The sequence below is a fragment of the Boleophthalmus pectinirostris genome, unplaced genomic scaffold (genome assembly GCF_026225935.1).
Source record: "Boleophthalmus pectinirostris isolate CB_2022bp ecotype Guang Dong unplaced genomic scaffold, ASM2622593v1 HiC_scaffold_16, whole genome shotgun sequence".
In the NCBI taxonomy this organism is placed as follows: domain Eukaryota; kingdom Metazoa; phylum Chordata; class Actinopteri; order Gobiiformes; family Gobiidae; genus Boleophthalmus; species Boleophthalmus pectinirostris.
The window spans coordinates 3,377,863-3,399,916 of NW_026571095.1; the positions used below are offsets into that span (position 1 = coordinate 3,377,863).

The 22,054-nt window shown below is 38.3% G+C and overlaps 1 protein-coding gene across 1 annotated transcript in view; it reads left to right on the forward strand.

The window, feature by feature from the left end:
* Nucleotides 1–22,054, forward strand: part of myo10 (myosin X) — a 235,114-nt gene that overhangs the window by 170,579 nt on the left and 42,481 nt on the right. The window contains 8 exon segments of the mRNA XM_055151493.1: nt 918–1,064; nt 2,071–2,171; nt 4,021–4,087; nt 4,186–4,278; nt 4,382–4,450; nt 4,524–4,606; nt 6,271–6,379; nt 7,173–7,253. Of these exon segments, the coding sequence (XP_055007468.1) occupies nt 918–1,064; nt 2,071–2,171; nt 4,021–4,087; nt 4,186–4,278; nt 4,382–4,450; nt 4,524–4,606; nt 6,271–6,379; nt 7,173–7,253 (750 nt within the window).

The window sequence follows — 22,054 nt, forward strand, 5'->3', positions numbered from 1 at the left end:
GGAAGTCAATTTAAAGATGTAAAAAACCCAAGGCACTCACTGGTTCAAATAAAATGCCTTTATTAATTTACGTGTACCCAACTCTGTAAGTTGCCCATTAAGACATTAAATTGTCCATTAAGACATGCCATAAATTAATAAAGGCATTTTATTTGAACCAGTGAGTGCCTTGGGTTTTTGCATCTAATATCTTTACGTTATTTGTAACTCAAACATATTGTTGATTATTTGGAAGTGAATTATGGGTAAAGTTATTTCTTTATTTAACATTACTTAAATGATGTAAATGACTAAATCTGATCATCTCATCAGAAAGAGATCAGATGATTTTCCTTTTACATATAATTTAAATCACTTTATAATCCCCAAAATGTGATATTGACCACAACCAGTGAATGATCAGTATGAAATATTTGCACTTTTTTTAATCTATCTAAATCTAACTGCATTGTCTTTTCACTTTATTGCAGTGTTTTTATTAATATTTGTGTACTTTTCAAATTTGTATATGCTTTTTTATATTTTTCTTTAAAGTGCACTTCACAGTTAACATTTTTTTAAATTTCATCTCTTTCTCTCAATCTCTTTTTTAATTTAAATCTAACTGTATTGTTTTTTTTTTCATGACTTTATTACAGGATTTTAATTAATATTTGTCTACTTTTCTAATTTTATATGCCTTTTTTATATTTTTCTTTTAAAGTGCACTTACAGTTAACACTTAAAAAAAAAATTATCTCTTTCTCTCAATCTTTTTTAATCTAAATCTAACTGTATTTTTTTTTATCACTTTATTGTAGTGTTTTCATTAATATTTGTGTACTTTTCTCATTTTGATATACTTTTTAATATATTTTTTTAAAGTGCCCTCACAGTTAACGTAGTAAAACTGAGAAATGTCCCTGTGTCGTGTACAGGCGGTGGACTCTCGGGACTCCATGGCCATGGCACTTTACTCTCAGTGTTTTAACTGGATCATCCACAAACTCAACTCTCGTATCCAGGGCAAGAACGACTTCAGGTCCATCAGCATTCTCGACATCTTCGGCTTCGAGAACTTTGAGGTACGTCTGAAGTTCTACATTTACACGAGCACTGCCATACACTTCATTTCATTTCATTTATGGCTCGTCTTTATTTCCGTGATTTTTACATTGTAAATTCTCACTGAAAGCATCAAAACAATGAATAAACACGTATGGAAGGTAGCTGACAAAACATAATGTCAAAACTTGTTTTAGATTAAGAAAGACAAATAAAATAATAAAAAGAGCCACCCTTTGCTTTGGTCGCTACTTTAGACTCTTGGCATTTCTTGATCCTGACAAGTGAAAACCATTTCAGGAGACTTCATCATTAGAGCTGGGTATCATTAAGAATTTGCCAATAGAATATATACGTCAATATATAGGCCACTATGCGATACATATGTCCATACAGTTTACATTCAATTCGATACAATATATTTCAAATCGATTTGATACAATTCAATAAAAAATAAAGGCTAAATCAGGGGTCTCCAACCTTTTTCCTCCAGTGAGCTACGTTTACAAAACAAAAATGCCACAGAGCTACTAATTATCTATATATATATTCATCAGCACAATTTTGAAATCCTTTGGCGAGCTACTTGGAAGGGGGTGGCGAGCTACTGGTAGCTCCCAAGCTACAGGTTGGAGACTCCTGGGCTAAATCATGGCTATGATCCTAAAAGTCTTTCTTAAACCACTTCTTGTGCAAAGTTCATATGAAACACAAACATTTTAATCCTCAAAACAATGAAAAAATCAAATGTGTCTCATAAACAAGTTTTATTCAACTAAGCAAGCAACAAAACTGTTTAAAATTTTGTAAAATACACCAAAAAATACTCTTTCCGATATATTGATACAGCAGTCCACAATATCGATACTGTATCATCACATTAAACAATCCGATATATTAATATTTCGATATTTTTGCTACATAATTCCATTTATCTTGCATTATGTATCTAAAATCTAGTGAAAATAAAGATGTGAACATTTGTGTTTTCATACTGTATGTGACCTGTGTCGTGTGCTTTTGCAGATGAACCGCTTTGAACAGTTCAACATAAACTATGCAAACGAGAAGCTGCAGGAATATTTCAACAAACACATCTTCTCCCTGGAGCAACTTGAATACAACAAGTATGAGAATATTTACAGTGATGAACTTTAACTTGGTCTTCTAGAAGAATCTCCTATGTCATTTCTGAAGGTTTTCAGAAAAATGCAAAAAGAAACTGCCTTTTTCTATTAAGGTTTTGCATCTACGTCACAAAAGCACGTGACTTGTTGTTTGTGCTGCCATATTGGAGGTCAAACTATCTATCTTGACCAATGTGTAGCATTTGTGGGCACAGAATCCCGCCCGTCCTGGTCCTCACTTTCGCCGGCATGGAATCTCCCCCTCAATTTCCACCTCCTGGGAGAGCTGCGGTTCTGATTTTGACCCCCATTCTACTTCCCCTGGCTGTTATCAGGAACAGATGTGAAGTTTGGTGATCAACAAACATCTCACATATCCTGCTACAAAAAATTTATAAGCCTTTAATCCTTGTAACTTTTCAGTTCTTGGTTAGTGTAGGACGATGTCGAGTGAATGAAGTAGTTATAAATATCTGGATATTAGTGTCAGAATTATCTATTCCACAACCCAGGAGGATAACTTTAACTTTATATCTTTTTAATGACGGCTGATCTAATGAGCTGGCGATTTCGGACAGTTTTATGTTGTTTGTGCTTTTTAAAGGAGCCATGATTACATTACAGTTTTAGTTTAATTTAGTTTACTTAGCTAACCTTAGTTTACTTATTTAGTGTCATGCACCATTTAGTTGCCTGGGCTTATAAAACACATAAAACAATAAGCAGACAAATCACACATCAAACATAAACTGTCATCTTACAGAGGTCCCAGGCTTTCAACACAAACTGAGCCAACTTGAAAACATTACATTTAAACAAATACTCCAGTCTCTCCTTATCAGACACGGCAACAAACAGTAAGACACATTAGACAACAACTGACAGAGCAGGTCATGATACAAAGGACAGTAGAACAGAAAATGCATTTCATTTTCAATGTCCTTTAAGTCACACGAACACATGTGATCCTCCTCTGGGACTGAGTGGAAGTGTCCCATCTCCAAGGCCAGAGGCAGAGTCCCACACCTCAGCTGGGCACATACTGACCTCTGACCTCTGCTCAGGTTCATGGTGACATAGGGCTCAAGACCAAAACAGGACCAAAGCAATCTTTATTGTAGTAACTGAACCTTGAGCAACCATGAACTCCAGTATGACTGCCAAAATATTCACGTGTCTGCTATGTCTCATGCAAATCCTTAATAAGATTACTTTTTTTTTTTTTTTTACTGTAAAGATCTTTTTGATTGGCTGGAGGACAGAGCCAATGACACCTACAGATATAGCAGCGTCTGGAGAGGAGAATGGAAAAACAAAATACATACATAGGCCAGCAATGTGTAAAAAAAATATATATATAACACTTTACACTTTTGAATAAATACGTTTAGATATATATTTTAGTTGCCTTTTTGGGACAATGAAACAGTCTTCTCACAAACTAAACAAGGCAGCGTGGAGAAGCTGTACTGCAAACAGACACTAGAGGGCAGCAGTTATGTTCTATAAACAGGCTGCAGTGATGGGGGTCTTTACATAAATGTGTACTATTCTTTATCACCCATGTTTTCTACTTAAGCAATTTTTGGCAACTTAAATAAAAATCTATCGCTTTTTCTTCTTTAATTTCTCGTCACTTTACAAAATGCCGCAGATATTTTGATTAATTTATTTGTTCATTTATTTATTTATTTATTTATAACAATACTGAACAGGAACAGAGAAAAATCCCGCTCACCATCTTACTTGCAAATTGTGGATTTTATTAGGACGTTAATACACAATACCAAGCAGTAAAAATACCTCAACTATGTGGGTTTTTTTTATTGTGTGTCTGTTCTCTGTACAGGGAGGGTCTGGTGTGGGTGGACATTGACTGGATGGACAATGGAGAGTGCTTAGATCTGATTGAGAAGGTACAGTACAATGAGTATTACACTAAAATACACAATACTCTAAAATGTAATTCAATACACAGATATTTTATTAAAACCTTTTGTTCTTATCGCCATAGAAACTGGGTCTGTTGGCTCTTTTGAACGAGGAGAGTCACTTCCCCAAAGCCACTGACGGCACCCTGCTGGAGAAACTGCACTGCCAGCACTCCGTATGTGGACTAGACATAAAACATAACTAAGATTCTACATTTTAATATTATTTAGGATTGACTTTTTGTTAAGAAATTTTAACATGATTATTTTTTGTTCAAGAAAAACCCATTCTATGTGAAGCCTCGAGTCGCTGTCCACTTTTTTGGAGTGAGACACTACGCCGGGGAGGTAAACACTGTGGATTTAAATGACATATTTTTATTTTATCCTTGTATATTAATGGTTTCTGTGGTGTGTTCAGGTGGTGTATGACGTCAGAGGCATGTTGGAGAAAAACAGAGACACGTTCAGAGACGACATCCTCAACCTCCTCAGAGAAAGCAGGTCAGGGACTAAAACTCTCAACAGGTCAAATTAAAAGTTAGTAATGGTTTATGGGAGAACTTGTTCAGGTCGTGGAAATACTAAATGTTCAAACAGCTTATAATGAGACTTAAAGGAACTGTATGTAGTCATAAAAAAGATACAACAGCCACAACTGAACCTGTTGCCTTAACATGCAGATAGAGACACATACAAGTTTGTCTCAGTGTCAGTTTATGGACAGACCTCATGTGAAAGCACAGAACCTCCAGAACTTCACTCATTGAGCTGCACAGGCTGCGCTAGCACTGACTCATGATTAGAGAGAGGCATTTTAGGTTCAAATCAGATGGATTCTGCATCTGTGCATTGAAACTGGTAACTCAAATGAGAAACTCCTGTGAGGTTAATTCTGCTTTCTAACTGGATAATCATCTTGAACCAAAAAAAACAAAACATATTATGACATACTGTAAATTCCTGACTATAAGCCGCTACTTTTTTCTCACACTTTGAACCCTGCGGCTAATAAAATGATGCGGTGAATATATGGACGAATTCTTTGTTTGGCACATTGTCCATTTATATTTACACTCTATGGTTTGGCAACACAGCGGATACATGCAGCCTGAGTGCAGAAAACACCACTGTTTGTGTTGTTACACATGGATCTATGGTTAGGGTTGCTAGTGATATTGTCAGCGCACTCAAATCGTGTGACAAAATAAGTTATGATATTAAATGAACATTAGTGAGGGGATACATCTTACCCGTGTGCTTAAATGACGAGAAGAAACATCTCAAACTTCACTAGCCGAACATCCACTCATACCTGATTGATAAAACTAGCCCCGCCCTCAAGAGAGTCTGAAATCTGCTGAAATCCTCCAACACACTGACATGATACAGACAGAACAGAGACTCTTTCTGCAGGAGACATGTGCGAGGAGAGACTGGGGTTAATGTTCAGAGGAAGATGTTGTTTGATTGTGTTTTGAACAGTTATTTTGCCCTTCATACACACACCCTCCTCATGGAAAACACACAAAGAAATGCAGATGATGCAGCTTTTAAGTTAAAGACAATTGATGTGACTGTGGAAGAAGGAAACAGAGCTGCTGCACGTGAACTCAGCATCAGTGAGTCGATGGTGAGATTTTGGCGACGGCAGCGTGACGAACTCAAAGCAAAAAGAACTTATTAACGTTCTTGAAGACGTGGACACCTGCGGCTTATATTCAGATGCGGCCTATATATGTACAATTTAGATTTAAAAATGTAAAAACTTAGTTCAAATTGAGTTGATGCGGCTTATATTCAAGTGCACTCACTAGTCCGGATTTTACGGTAAACAACTTTACTATCATGTCCAGTGTTTTTGTAATTAAGAATATATCAAAATTCTTGTACAAGTTTTAGCTTGAACCTGTTAACCTTGTAGCTGAGGACACAGATGGTCATGCTATTGAAAATAGAATAAGATATTTTAAATACCCTTCTTTTATGGCAATATATTACATGTATTTAAATCAATTTTTCTGATTCCATCTAACCCCACAGGCATAGACAGACACATTTAGCTGTTAAATGACCTGACCTGACTGATTGGCTGTCCTGAGTTAACCCGTCTAAACTCATGTATCTGTGTGTGTGTGTGTATATCCCTGTGTGTGTTTGTATATCAGGCTGGACTTTGTGTACGACCTGTTTGAACATGTGCTGAGTCGGAATAAACAGGACACTCTGAAGAGCAGCACTAAACACCGCCGTCCCACCGTCAGCTCCCAGTTTAAGGTCAGTCCCACACACATCTACACTGCACCAACTCATCTGTACCACATGAACTTTTATTATATGTGCTCTCCATTCACACCGGCACTGGTACACACATCCATGCCGGTGTCTGTAACTCATGGACAAGCTGGTGGACCGATTTCTCCATGAATTTCTGTGAAGCCTTTCAGTTTTTAAGTTAACCACGTTTGTTTTCTGCTTCTATATGGTGATTCTAAATAAACATGATCATAAACACAAAAACATTATTCACTTCAATTCATGTTTATTTCTATAGCACATTTAAAACAACTTCAGTTGACCAAAGTGCTTCACATACAAGTCAACATACGTAGAAGAAACAGTTACATATACAGATATACAGAAAACATGTGAAAACTGCAATAAAAACACCAAGGTAACCTGACTAACTCGTACTAAATGCCAGGGAGAAGAGGTGAGTTTTCAGTCTCGTCTTAAACTGCGTTACAGACTGAGAGGATTTGACAGGAAGAGAAAGGCTGTTCCACAGTCTGGGCGCTGCCACAGAAAAAGCTCTGTCACCTCTCGTCTTGAGCCGAGTTTTGGGCTCGACCAACAGGAGCTGGTCGGCTGATCTCAGGGCTCTGGGCGGAGGACAGGGCTGCAGTGACTCCCTCAAATAGACTGGACCCATAGAGTGCAAACATTTGTAAACAATTAATAACATTTTAAATTGCAGCCGATATAAGACAGGGAGCCAGTGCAGGTCACACAGAACAGGTGTGATGTGTTCATGTTTCTTAATTGTTTTCTCTGCATTTCTATGGTGCAGGACTCTCTCCACTCTCTGATGGCCACTCTGAGCACGTCTAACCCATACTTCATCAGATGCATCAAACCAAACAGCCAGAAGGTAAGATCTCTGTCCAGAAGCACATGATCTGTAAACTCATCTCGTATCTATTCTGGAAAAGCATCATCACATGCAATTTCAATGTTCAATATGACTGGACATACTTATGGTTAAAGGTTCACCATGAAATGTTTTTTGCCACGTGCTTGTCTCCATGGAGATGTTATAGCTTTATGTTCCAGAGTATCACAGTGAACGTATTCTGCATTTATTCAATGACACGTATTTTTATTGGTCAAAATACCTTGAAAAGCCATGCATTGTTACTTTGACCATGGATGCCACTCCACAGATCTGATCTGTAACATGACCTGGTGATGTTACCTGCTTGTCTGCATGGAGATAGATCACTTAAATGTCATATGGTAGACTAAGGTACAGAGTTCACCTTTAAAATGATCCTCTGATCCATCTCCATTGCACCAATCCAGTCATTAGAACAGTGACTATGTTAATACTTTGCAGATGATGTCGTTATCATTTTCTGGGCTTGTGATGCTAACTTTGGGACTGCTGTGTCTGAAGCTCTGTTACTCAACTCAAATTCAATTCAGTTCAGTCTTTATTAAGAACACGTAATATCTGGTTCATAGTATTAAGAAGAAAATTGTAAGAATAAAAAAAAAAAAAGTAAATATACAGTGCATGTTATAATGTTTACAGACAAGAACTCCAGTGTCTCCACAGCTCAGAGGTGAATCTGACAGAGCTCCTCACAGACACACTAGAGCTTGAATGATTTGATTGCTCAGATTCATGGTTCTACACATAAATGAGTAAATACAACATCTGATTGTGACGACACAGGGTCTCACACCACAATTTACAAACCTTTCACTGGCGCTACAAAACCTTGGCACTTTCAGTAATATCTTCAAAGAGTCGTTATAGGCTACTGTCAAACTCTACAAACTCTTTTTCTTGCAGGAAAGAATAGCTTTTTGTCCTCAAACTTTAATCTGAGTTTTATTTTAAAGTTGGGTGTACCCTGTGCGATTTTTGACCCTTTTTGAGAAAATGTTTCACTCATGCCATTGTTTTTGGGATCAGGATGATTTTTTTCTTAATTGTGTGTTGTGCTTCATTTAGTTACATGGGGTAACGAGAATTGATTAATACCTAATGACCAGCTCCTGATCGGTAATCATAGGTCACAAGAATATCAAAGCTGTTTGAAATCCAGTCGCCTCTCGTGAGGGTTTTGCACTGTTGAAGTCGTTTGTGTAGGGTGAGAACATGAATCATGAGCTGTAAACTTTTAAACCCTGAGATTTGGTCGTACAGTTTGAGCTGGATCTGAGTGAAACCATCGAAAATATCACACATTACACATATGGCATAAGACAATCTGACCAGAAAATACTGACTTAACTGAAACTCCACAGGTGAACTGATTAATACTGTTACACAAATCTCTCACACAATATTACACCCATAAGCTTGTGAGCATTTGCCTACAGTTTTTCACTCGTCACTCTCACCTTCTGGTTGAAAATCTAACACCTAAACAGGATTCATTTGGTATTTTAAACCTGTATTGTATCTTAAAGCTTATTTGGCCGTGTTTGCTAATGGGTGCATTGCGTATCCATGGTAACTCCTAAACATTACACCAACAGAGAACATGTAGAACGCCCCTGTCATGATGTCACTGCAAAGTATCAATATTGACAGAGTGAAGCGGCCTGTGCTCAGACCTGACTCAGTCCTGTTCTCTGTTGTGTTCTTACTCGCCGTTAATCCCCATCCTTTTCTTCCTCGTCTTCCTCGTCTTCATCGTCGGATCACTCACTACAGTCATAAATCGCCCGTGTGAGTGTTTGATAGCCTCAGACAGGAGCGAGGGGGGCCAGTCTGCACCGCTGACCCCTGACCCCGGTTACCTAGCAACAGCGGAGAATGCAGGTTAATGTACACAAATGGCGCACGGGCCGGAGGAGCGGAGGGCCCTATTGTCCGACTCCCAGCATGCACTGCACATTAACATCATTTAGCATAATATTAATGAGCGATTATGCAGATCAGGTCATTCATCATTTTTGTTGTTTCATATTCATAAACAGATTAAAATTTCTGTTCACAATCTCACATTCCCATGAGCCTGACAGCTGGACGTCTGAACCAAGCTAGAAGTGAAAAAATAAAAAAAATTAAAACCTAAATTATGCAAAATGTATTCATGTGAGCTTTTAGACATGCTAGAATACTGTTACTAGTCTGATTCATCAGACGTTTTCACTTCGTAGAAACTGTCTGACAGTAGGCAGGCACGTTTTTTTTATTTAACCAATCGCTGCTGTTTGGTCGTGACGTATGTAATGCTCCGCTAACAGGGTTAACTGGTATATTCAACTTTTCCCAAATCCCGTAGGAAGAAGGACAATAACGTCTTTCCCTTTGATAAAATTCACCAAACATTCTCTTTGTTCCGGCTTTAAATCCTCGATCTCAGGAATCGTTGCCAACACAGAATGTCTGGCTCTTGGCTGATCGGCTGGTGCCTGGACTCACACTTTTGGAGTTCTTGCAGACCGTCTAGTGCAGGGGTGTCAAACTCATTTTGGTCCGGGGGCCGTATCCAACCTAGGGTTCGGATCAGAAAACTCATGGCATATATCCCCCAAAAATAGCAATAAGTTCAAATATTTGTGCAGAGAAACACAAATCTATTACAGAAATCTTTTTTAATTGACGAACTCTTACAAAATATTATTATATTATTTAAAAAAATGCAATTTCAACACAAAGTTTTAACTTGTATGCAAACAGGAATAAATAAATTTTTCTTGGAAAATTCTGCACTCGGCTCCACTTTTCTCATTTTGGACATTTTTCTGATGAGGGTGTCACGGTTAACAGTCAAAACGATCGTCCTTAAAGAGCGTTTGGAAAGACACAAATCTTTGTGCTGCTCTGGTGGGAGGGGTACAGAGACGCTGGAGACGCTGCTGTGATAAACACCACAGAAAATTACCAATATTTTAATATATAATATAATTCAAATATTTTAGTAGAAAATCAGCTGTGGGCCAGATTAAAGGTGTTGGAAGGCCGGATCTGGCCCCCGGGCCGTATGTTTGACACCTCTGGTCGAGTGTATTCTGATTCCTGACCTAGTCACTGGAGAGAAATACTATGCTGTTACCTCCTTAAAAACAGACCTGAAGTTGTTTCATGTTTGGAGTTTTGTTTCATTTACACATGTTTGAGTTATTCTGCATTATTAGTCTGTCTACATCTAAAAAGCTCAAAATGCTCTGTGCCAACTTGTGATGTCATGAAGCAGTAGTTTTCAAGTGAACAGCTCCTTTTACGTTTAGTTCAGTAGAGATTGGCAGTTCTAGGGCTGAAGTCATCTAAACGATTCTAGTGAAGGTGTGTGGAGTTTAAACACACAGTGGAGCACTTGTTTTACCACATGACATCACAAGTTGGAACAGAGGGTTTTCAGTTTGAGAGAAGAACTCAACCTAAATTTGAAGAGTTTGTGTGTTAAACATGAGTGAATGAAAAAAAAACAGACAAATCGAGATTTGTTTTTAAAGAGGAAGCAACATTTTAACATAATTAGGCTTTGTTTATATGATGATAGTCTGAACTGAAGACCCAAAAGTGGCGTCGTGTCTTCACTTTTTATTCTGCGTTTACGCAAGAATAAAAAAGGTAAAAGTGTGTGGAATTCGATTGAGTATGCATGCCAGGTTTCTATGTATGTGATGTAAACATGTACGTGACGTGAGCAGATCTGACCAGAGTTTTGTGTCTTGGCCAGTGTAGATGGAAACGCTACAACAGAGCGTATTCAACTTTTCCACTCTGGAGGGTGGTTTCAGATTTTTGCATTTTTAAACCCCAAAAACGCCGTCACTGTCTAAACAAAAGGCACTTCCAATGAAATATTTTTTGTGTTTACCCACAAGTGTTTTCGTGTAAACCCTCAGATCCAAAAAGAGATTCTAACAGAGCAGTGCCTTCGGTCAGTTTCAATAATCACATAACACATAAATGTTCTGTTTTGGCCAAACGAGTAAGAGTACATTTGCACATTTTCCAGTAGAAATTTAAGATAAAAGATTAAATTAACTGTTGCTCGAGTCAAGGTTGAATTGGCCTGGCTCGTACTGGGACCAGATTAATTATGAATCTTTTGTCAGGTCTAAATTCCTGCATTCCAAGGTTCACTGGAGCATACCACGATATTTTTTTTTTGCCCTTTAGTTACGCCAAATATTTTTCAATAGTAATTTCTGCACGGACACGCCCCCGCCCATCACCATGACAACAGAATGTCAGACGCGCGCTTTTGTTCCACGAGACAGCTCCCCTCGTTTCACTGTCGGAAAACTAACCAGCGTGATTTGTACCAGTCCAGTCATCCAATCACTCATCGATTTGTGGATCAGAGTCACCCAGCGGTCACAAACAAAATCAACACACTGCCAGAGGACTACAACATAACATATTTTAATTTATACTCTTCATTTTGTACAGTTCAAGGTGTACTTTTTTTTGTGATCTTTCTGGCAAGCATTGTGATAAGATTACATTTGCAATTTATGTTTTAATAATTAGATTCTGTTCAAAGTGTCAAGGAGAATTGACAAAAACGCTGAAATATGAACTGATAAACTAATACAAGAATGACATTTCAGAACATGTTTGCACAGCTCTGAACTACAGGGTTAGCAGTTCCTATGCTGATGAAAACAAAATATTTATTTGTTGTCTATGGAGGAAATAATGCGACTTTAAAAATGTGCTAATTGGATCCATTCAAATTGCTTTTTTGATTTGATTGTGATTAATATTGCAGATCTACTATCAACCCTAAGCAGCTAAATCTGGAAAAAATCATCTTTGGACCCAATCTAATGCATTTGTACAGGGTCACAGATAAATAAAAAATAAACAAAAGGCGATTGTTTGTATTGCTATTTACAAGGGATGGTATAAGAGACAAAATTGCCACAAGATCGTGCACATACGAGAAAAATGATCTCGTGAGATTTCAAGTGTTTACATTTGTTACATCTTGTTACTCAAGACAGTAGTACCAAAATGAAAACAAAAATATGAAATCAATCAAAGACTGTCAGGCCAAAATTGGGAACTAAATTGTGAAATGTGTATATTAGGAATTATGTTAAAATCTTGTCTTGTTTCGTTCTCTTGGACATGTGGCATCTTGTCTTGTTCAAATTGTGTCTCATCCCGTGGGAACCCCTGAATTGTACCTTTTATGAAACTAAGTTAGTTCATCGATATACATACACATACAAAAAACAAAAAAACATTTTTTGTCATTATAGATATTGTACACATGCAAGTTACAATATATCTCAACACATTTGTTCATACATACAAAAAACAAACAAACTATTTGTGGTCTCAACTGTGCCACAACTATTTCAGGATTTTATTTTACATACCGATTGCCAGGACTGGACCAGGTCTGGACCAGGTCTGGACCAGGACTGGACCAGGATTGGACCAGGACTGGACCAGGATTGGACCAGGACTGGACCAGGACTGGACCAGGACTGGACAAGGACTGGACCAGGACTACACCAGGACTGGACAAGGACTGGACCAGGACCGGACCAGGACCGGACCAGGACCGGACCAGGACCGGACCAGGACCGGACCAGGACCAGGACCAGGACCGGACCAGGACCGGACCAGGACCGGACCAGGACTGGACCAGGACTACACCAGGACTGGACAAGGACTGGACCAGGACCGGACCAGGACCAGGACTGGACCAGGACTGGACCAGGACCGGACCAGGACCGGACCAGGACCGGACCAGGACTGGACCAGGACTGGACCAGGACTGGGATAGACCATTAGACGGGGTACATAAACCGTTTTTTCATGCATTAGTGCACAAGTGAGGCATCAAAATGACACTTTTACAATGGTAATTCATTAGATTTTTAGTTATTGAGTGCAATACATATAATTCATAAATCTTTTGACCAGCTACTTGGAAGGATGTAGAGAGCTGCTGGTGGCTTCTGAGCTACAGGTTTGAGACCCCTGATTTGGATCATTTCAACCTGATCGATGATTGCAAACCTTTACTGAACCTTTTTTTTACTAAAGGTAAAAGGTAAAAAGTGGGACAGAGCATTTTGAGCTTTGGAGATGTAGACAAATCCGTGTATCATTAGTTGATTCGTTTTTCAATATAAATCCAAAAATAAGAAAAAGAAAAAAGAATTATTTTCTTCATTATTTGTCTCCAAAACCAAAATGAAAAAACGGATAACAATTTGTTTTTTCAGTTTTTCATTTTGTGTTTAAATGAAGAATGGAAAAAATTGATAATGGCCGTTCCTGTTTCTGTGACTTAAACTATGATGCCGGACTGAACCAGGACTGAACCAGGACTGAACCAGGACTAAACTGTTTTCAGTCCTGGTCTGGTCCCAGTCTGGCCCCGTTCTCAATCCCAGTCTGGTCCCGGTCTCGGTCCCGATCTCAGTCCCAGTCTCAGACCCAGTCTGGTCCCGAACTCGGTCCTTGTCTGGTCCCAGTCTCAGTCTTGGTCTGGTCCCGGTCTCAGTCCCGGTCTGGTCCTGGTCTTGTCCCGGTCTCGGTCCCGGTCTCAGTCCCAGTCTCAGACCCAGTCTCAGACCCAGTCTCAGACCCAGTCTGGTCCCGGTCTCAGTCCCGGGCTGGTCCTGGTCTCGGTCCTTGTCTGGTCCCAGTCTCAGTCTTGGTCTGATCCCGGTCTCAGTCCCGGTCTGGTCCTGGTCTGGTCCTGGTCTCAGTCTTCAAAATCAAAAACTGAAAAAACAAATCTTTATCCGTGTTTTCATTTTCTTACTTTTGGTTTCATATTGAAAAACAAATGAATGAATGATACACAGATGTAGACAGACTCATAAAGAGTTACTCAAACATGTAAATAAAGTAAAACACAACTCCTGGTATCAAGACACAACGGATTCCAGGCACTCCAAAACAGTAGAAAAAGTTAACACATCGCACGAGGAAAAATATAATTAAATGGCCAAAGCCAACATGTTTCGACCTCAACTGGTCTTCATCAGGGCTTAATTAAGAACAAAGCATTGGTGTGGCCTTCAAATAGAACACATCAACCAATAACAAGGCTGGAATAAATTCCTGGTATGTTTTTGATATAGGACCTTTAAAATCCAAGCTGAGAGGAGCGTCGCACTAAAACTGTGATCTCTAAACGGTGCTGGGGCAGCTGCAGTCCTTTATGCTGCGTCTGATCTCATGTTAAACAAGGCCAGATGATGATAGGGCTTCAATAGAGCTTTAAGTAGAGAAGTAAACGTAGTGCCCCTGGGGAAAGTGGGGGTCAGGTCCCTAAAGAGGCCCCCAGAGGCGTCCTGTCATCTGCCTGCTTCACTTACAGCAACAGAAGGAGGAGGGAGAGTCAATATTAAAGACATGAGTGGATTCAAATCAAGAGAAGACACACTTTCATTTTAGGAGCCATCTGTCCAGGGAGAGTCTGAAATGTGCCCTGAGACGCTAATGCAGGTTTATTATCAGATTTGGACATTGTTAGACCAGACAAAGAACCTAATGTCGTCTGTACGCAGGACTACAAAAAAGCAAATTCTAAAACAAGATTATTTTGCTTAACAGGAACTGGCTTAAACTATTGTGTCTGTGCTGTAAGTGTGGAGAACAGGAAAGGTTCAAGCATTTAGACTTTAAAACATACTGTATTGACCCGCACTGCACTAGGGATGTAATAATAATGTAAACAGGGAAAACAAAGTCATGCAAAGTCACAGGCAGAGTCCCTGGTCGAGTTTTTCTACATGGTTCAAAACAGCAGCTAAAAAAAGGAAAATATTAATACCATGGGGTCATTCCACGGCAAATTTCCAAATGCCCCCTGCCCGACCATCTCACTTACTTCAAGTATAGTTTATTAAGAATGAAATGAAACATTTTGTTGAGTTTAAGCTATGTGTTTTCTCAGCTTCTGAAAATGCCTTCATAGTCCGTGAATGCTCTGCATGTATGTGGACACCACATTTTCAAAAATTTATTTAGCAAAAAGGCAGAAGACCATCTCAAATTTTTGATCTTTTAAAAACAGACTTCTAGTCTTTCTAAAGTAAGAGCACATAGACTAGTATACACACATGGACAATATGGAACCTACTGGACCACTGAGGATTACACACATATAAGACACATGGGAAGAGAAAAGAAAGTACTATTGATTTAATCCTGAAAATCACTGTCTATTGTCTAAATTTCTTTATTCTGTAAAGCACTTTGAATTACTTTGTGTACGAATTGTGCTATACAAATAAACTTGCCTTGCCTTGCCTTGCCTTGCCTAGCCTAAAGAAAGAATGTTTTTATTATCATTGTGGTATCGGAATCTGTATTGAGTATCGAGTCTATACTTTAGTATTGAAATCAAATGTGAAATTGTAATATTGTGACACTAGCATCTGTTGTCCAATGTTAAATGGACTTATTGTATTGTTTTATTTTGCGTTGTTGTGATTGGTGATGTAACAGACGAGTGAGAGGGATCATGGGGCTTCAGTTCAGTGGAATTATCAATATATTGAACAGAGTGGACAGGCTGGTGCTTTAGTTCAAGTCACAAAGAGTAAACAAAAATAAACAAACATTGAGTAAAACAAACCAAATCTACACAAACCAAATCAATTTTTCAATTTTAAAACCGTTTCCTTTGTATTTTTGACAAATTTCATCAGAGTTCAGACATTGATTTTTACACAAGTTATGGTGAATTTTTTACTTTCAACTTTAAAGGTGCACTATGTAACTTTTCTGGTGGAGGGTCTGTCATTTGCTTGTCTCTGAGAATGTCTGAAAGGTTCCACAGTTTGGCATTAAACTTCAGACTCAGAATCAGCATTATCAGTGAACAAAATTCACAAACTTGGAACATGCTTTGGTGTCATAGTGCACCATAAAATGATGAATAAACTTACCTATCTCCATGAAACAACCAGCACCAGCCTGGACCAGACCAAGTTACAGGTCAGATCTGTGGAGAGGTGACCGCAACTACAGTTAACAAAGCATATTTTTCAAGATAATGAGCAACAAAAACATGAATTCACTTATATATCAATAAGCCACATCTCCATAGTTCCACCTAGTTCGTCCGCTCAATTTCATTTCTCTCCAGCTCTAGGTCAGGAATCAGAGTACAGTAGACAGTTTGTAAAAACCCCGGAAGTGTGAGTCCGAGCACCAGCCAATCAGCGAAGAGCCATACATTCTGTGTTGGCAACGATTCCAGAGATTGAGGATTTAAAGCTGGAACAAAGAGAATGTTTAGTGAATTTTATCAAGGGGAAAGACATTATTGTCCTTCTTCCTACGGGATTTGGGAAAAGCTTAATATACCAGTTAACCCCGTTAGCGGGGTTAACCCTAACCCAAATAGCAGAGATTTGTTAAATAAAAAAAGTATCCGCCTGCCGTCGAGCGAACGAATTTTAATGCTGCGAGTTTCTATGAAGTGAAAACCAGCTGATGAATCAGGCTGACATCTCCATGGATACCTCCCAGCAGAAAAGTTACGCAGTGTACCTTTAAGTTATTTACATCCCCTTACTTTTTAGGTTCAGTCTGCTCCAATTGGGTATTTTTTACCACTAATTGTGTAGTTAGACTTTGACCTTTTCCATTCAAACTTTCATGTACATAAAGTTCAGAAAAAGTTATTCTAACTTTAACAACTAACAAACTAACAACAAACAAAGTATATTTTTCAGTGTGACTTTTTAGCAAAGTGCATTATCAATATGTTTAATGCATAACTGTGGAACATTTAAGGTAAAAAAAACACATCTCAGTGTAAACATGGCGATGCCACAACCCCAGCAGAAAAGTTACACAGTGTAGCTTTAACTTTATATGAAATTGAATTTATATTACATGCCATTGGTGAGTTGCGTTTTAACTTGTTCATAAAACTAAATGCTCAGTTCAGTTCACTCTAGTTGGAGATTTGTAACCACTAATGGAGCAGTGAGACTTTGAACTTTTCCATTCAAAGTTTTCTTTACATTCAGTTTCCGAAAAATATATTCTAACATTAAAACTAAAATGATTTCATAGTGGATAAATTCACCAAAAAGTAAAAAAAAAGAAGCAAAAATGTGATGTAATGTTGTCCGTTATTCCTAAACAAAGCTCAATGGACCCGTATAGTTTTCACAACCGAGCCGGAGCATTCCCAGTCAGTTTGAATGTAAACAGCCCCAGAGCCGCCCCAAAAAAAGTGACCAACACACAAATTAGCCCCCGGCAGGAGTCACGTCGCCATGGCAACCCCTCCCCTTTAGCCCCGCCTCCTCTCCCTCCTCTCAGACGGAGCCTTTGTTTGGGCGCTCAGAGGCACAGCGCTCACTTCGGGGGGAGTGTACAGATGCACGCACTGCACTCTCACCGCTGCAACTGAAGCTGGGATTTCAGATTTGGGAATTTTGGAATTTTGTGAAAAGGGGGAAAAAGCGTGGAATTATTTTTAAAAAAGGCTGGACAGATGGAGAAATAAGAGGTGAGGTGTCTGGTATTGTCTCTTGCACTATGTTAGTTATAGGCAAGTATATATCAGTGGGAGGATAAGGTGCGTTCAGGTGTCAGCTTGTTGCATGCAATTTTAAGCTTTTTAGGTTTTTTTTTACTAAATTCATTTCAAATTAAAATATTGTTACATTTTTCAACATATATTTTTGTGTACATTTGGACACAAAAATTACATTATTCTGAGTTTTCTTTCATTTTGAATCCAGTTTGAGTTTGTACATTATTGTATTTGACACAGTTTTTTATTGTCATACTGTGCAACTGGTCCCTACACATTGAACTTTAAAGTACACTATGGAACATTTCTGATTCTGGGTCCACTACCTGCTTGTTTCTATGATGGACATGCTATTGCTTTGCCTGGAATTAAAGGGACAGTTCAGAATTTTGGACATAGGGTCTCTTTTCCTAGTGAGCCAGAGTGTTGGAGACGTGTGGAGACACTTTTTGAAATATTCCATCCAGTCCTTGTATTTGCAGAGGTCACTGGTGCTAGGCTAGTGCATATCAATGGCCATAGTTAGCCTGACGCTAAAAACAGTCTTACCCACTCCACAAAACACCCGAAACAAATCTATTATTACACCAGACTGTCCATGTGAATGTCTGTGTTGATAGAAAAATGTTAGAAGTTAAACCAGCCTTGCATTTGAAGGATTTATGTCAGAGCAGCAGTGATAGAAAGCTTGGCAGTGGCGAACTGATATATGAGAAAATATTCCCTCAACATGCGACGATTCATGCGACACAAGGTTAATTTTATTTCAAACATTATTCTATCAACACAGACATTTACATGAACAGTCTGGTGTAATAAGAGATTTATTTCAGGTGTTTTGTGGAGTGGGTAAGACTGTTTTTAGTGGGAGGCTAACTATGGCCATTGACATGTACTAGCCTAGCACCAGTGACCTCTGCAAATACAAGGACTGGATGGAATATTTCAAAAAGTGTCTCCACACATCTCCAACACTCTGGCTCACTAGGAAATGAGGCCCTATGTCCAAAATTCTGAACTGTCCCTTTAAACTTAGCGTATCTTACTTTTATCACTTTAAGTATGCATGTTTTTGTTGCTAAATTATGCACGCTTATTGTAAATGGGGTCACTTCTCCACTGATCTGGCCTGTAACTTGGTGGAGTCACTTGCTTGGTGCTAACATCTCCATAGAAACGAGCAGGTGGTTGACCCTCCACAAGAAAAATTGCACAGTGCATTTTTAATTTAATGTTGTGAGGTCAATGCACACAGAGAGTGTTTGGTATTGTTGTTGTGAGTGGTTTTCAGTTTAGTTTGAGGTTTGCATTTTGACTTTTTTTGGAGTCTCGGCAGTATAGTGTAAATTGACAGTTGGTTAAATCGCTTTTATGTGTGTCTTCTATGTTTTGAAAGGGTAAAGATGGAGATAACACAGCACACACTAACGTAAACCCGGCATCATGAGCGTATCTTACAGGTGGTAACTGTCTGGAGGAGCAGACAGGAGCAGTCACGCTGGCTTTTGTTATGTAAGGAGCTGCTAATGAGGATGGGAAGAGAATACTTAGAAGAACAAAGTATCTGTTAAAAACACACACATGTATCCAGTTACATGGAAGTACTCAAAGATCACAACCTCCTTAAGATTTAGTGTGTTTATTCATCTGTTTCCTGGTGAGTTGACTGGATATTTGTAAGGATTTTTTTTTCCTGGTAACAGATAATGGCTGATGAATTAGATGTTGGTCCCCAGATATCTGTTCAGTTGTCATTTTGGTCTAGAAAGAATGTATTACTATCAATATTGGCCCCTAAACACCTCGTAATATTGAACTTGTATTTTTTCAAAGCTCAATTCAGTTCAGTTCAATTCAAGTTTATTTATAAAGCACATTTAAAACTACTCCAGCTGACCAAAGTGCTTCATATACAAGTCAAAAAAATGGAACAAACAGTACAGATAACATGTGAAAACTACAATAAAAACACCCAAATGACCTGAACAGCTCGTACTAAATGCCAGGGAGATGAGGTGAGTTTTCAGTCTCGTCTTAAACTGTGTTACAGACTGAGAGGATCTGACAGGAGCTGCTTCTGTAGCTGCTTTATACGATAAACAACCGTTATAAAACATATTTGGATTATGCATTTGTATTTAAATCATCTTTTCAGACTCTGCCCTGGGATTTCTTGATATCGGATAACAGTAAATACTTAAAACCAAACTATCTACATCATTATCGGAACAGAAAAAGCTGGATCGGTTCTTACCTTACCTAATTTTTTACCAGACCCTAACAACTAGCATGCTAATTACAAGGCAGTAATACAGTCGTACAGTTCGTATGTCAAATAGTAGGGCATGAATGGAGTTGTTAAGACACTGAGTGTGGAAATGTGATAGCTTTGTCTATCATTTATCATCTGTTCATCTCCCTGTTACAAATGACCCATTTAACACCTCAGTCGGTCTTTAATTAAATCCATTACTAGTCATTACCGCTGTCATTAATCTCAATTAGTCTGCAGTGACATGACAACGTAATTACATTTATACACAAACTGCTTTCCATTTTGTTTTCAAATAATTTTTACAAATAGTGTGGTTGATTTTGATGTAAACAGGACGTGATTGGTTGGTCTTGTGCATCTCTAACATGAGGGGACAGTGTGACATGTGGAAGAGCATGGCAGTAATTACAGTGAATTTGAATAGGCCAGATGCATGTGATATAGGCTAATGGTATGGAGACTGAAAATGTGTGACAGCCTAATCACAGTCTGGTTAGTTTAAATCCATGTTTCATTCGTTCATTAGTTTTTCAATATAAAACCAAAAATAAGAACATGAAAAAACAATTATTTTCTTCATTATTTGTCTCCAAAACCAAAATGAAAAAATGGATAACGATTAGTTTTTTCAGTTTTCGATTTAGTGTTTAAATGAATAAATTGGGAAAAATGATTCCGACTTAAACTGAGATGCCGGACTTTTACACTGCATACGGACTGAACCAGGACTAAAACAGGACTAAACCAGGTCTGGTCTCAGTCCCAGTCTCAGTCCTGGTCTCAGTTCTGGTCTGGTCCCGGTCTCAGTCCTGATCCTGGTCTGGTCCCGGTCTCAGTCCTGATCCTGGTCTGGTCCTGGTCTAAGTCCTGGTCTCGGTACCGATCTGGTTCTGGTCTGGTCCCGGACCTCGTTCAGTCCTGATTTAGTCCTGGTTCAGTCTGTATGTGGTGCAAAAGTCCAGCATCACAGTTTAAGTCACGGAAACAGGAAACGGCTGTTATTCTTTTTTCCATTATTCATTTAAACACAAAATCGAAAACTGAAAAATCGAATGAGGTCCGTGTACCCTTTGTTCTTTTGAATTTCAATTAAGAATGGAAAAGAATAAAATGGGAAAACAGGTTGTTATTTCATTATTCTGCTTTAGTGTCTATGTCTATTTCCAACATTTAATTTGAAGTTTATTTCAGCTAACACCACTCAAAAAACAGTCTTAGTGCCTATTTTAATTTTGGATAATTTAATCTCTCTGATTTATTGCTAGAAGGACTTAACTGAAAAATTATTGCAATTCTCTGGATATAGTATAGCGTATAACATCGCGTTTACTTTTGTGTCCTAGAAAGTCATTGTTGAACACTGCAGCAGAACGTCAGGCGGCATATAAACCAGAGAGAATAAAATATCAAAATTAAAATAGGCACTGAGACTGTTTTTTGATGAGTGTTATTTGAAATAAACTTTAAATTAAATTTCAGAAATAGAGATCTGTTGTTTTGAATAATTATTTTTCTCGATTTTCGTTTTTAATTGAAATTCAAAAGAACAAATGGTACATGGACTGAATCATTATCTTGGTTATTGGTTTTATATTAAAAAATGAATGAACGAATGATACACAGATTGATTTAAGATCATTTATGTAATTCATATCTGTCAGTATCTGTAACATTATGGATGTTACCTGCTAATGAAAGTGGCAAACATAAGATTTTAACATGGTAAATGAATAAGATAAAATGTCATATGAAAAGTGTAAACCATTTTATTTTGTCTTAATATTTCTAGTACACACGTAAAGTAAATTGTCCTTTTTTAAAGAAAATATCTGATGCATCTTTTTGGAGTATCCCTATATTGATTCCAAGTTGCCATGGTGATTTGGCAAGACGCCACTTGTGCTTCCAGTCACAGCGAGCCATGTACTGTATTGTTGCAGGAATATTTAG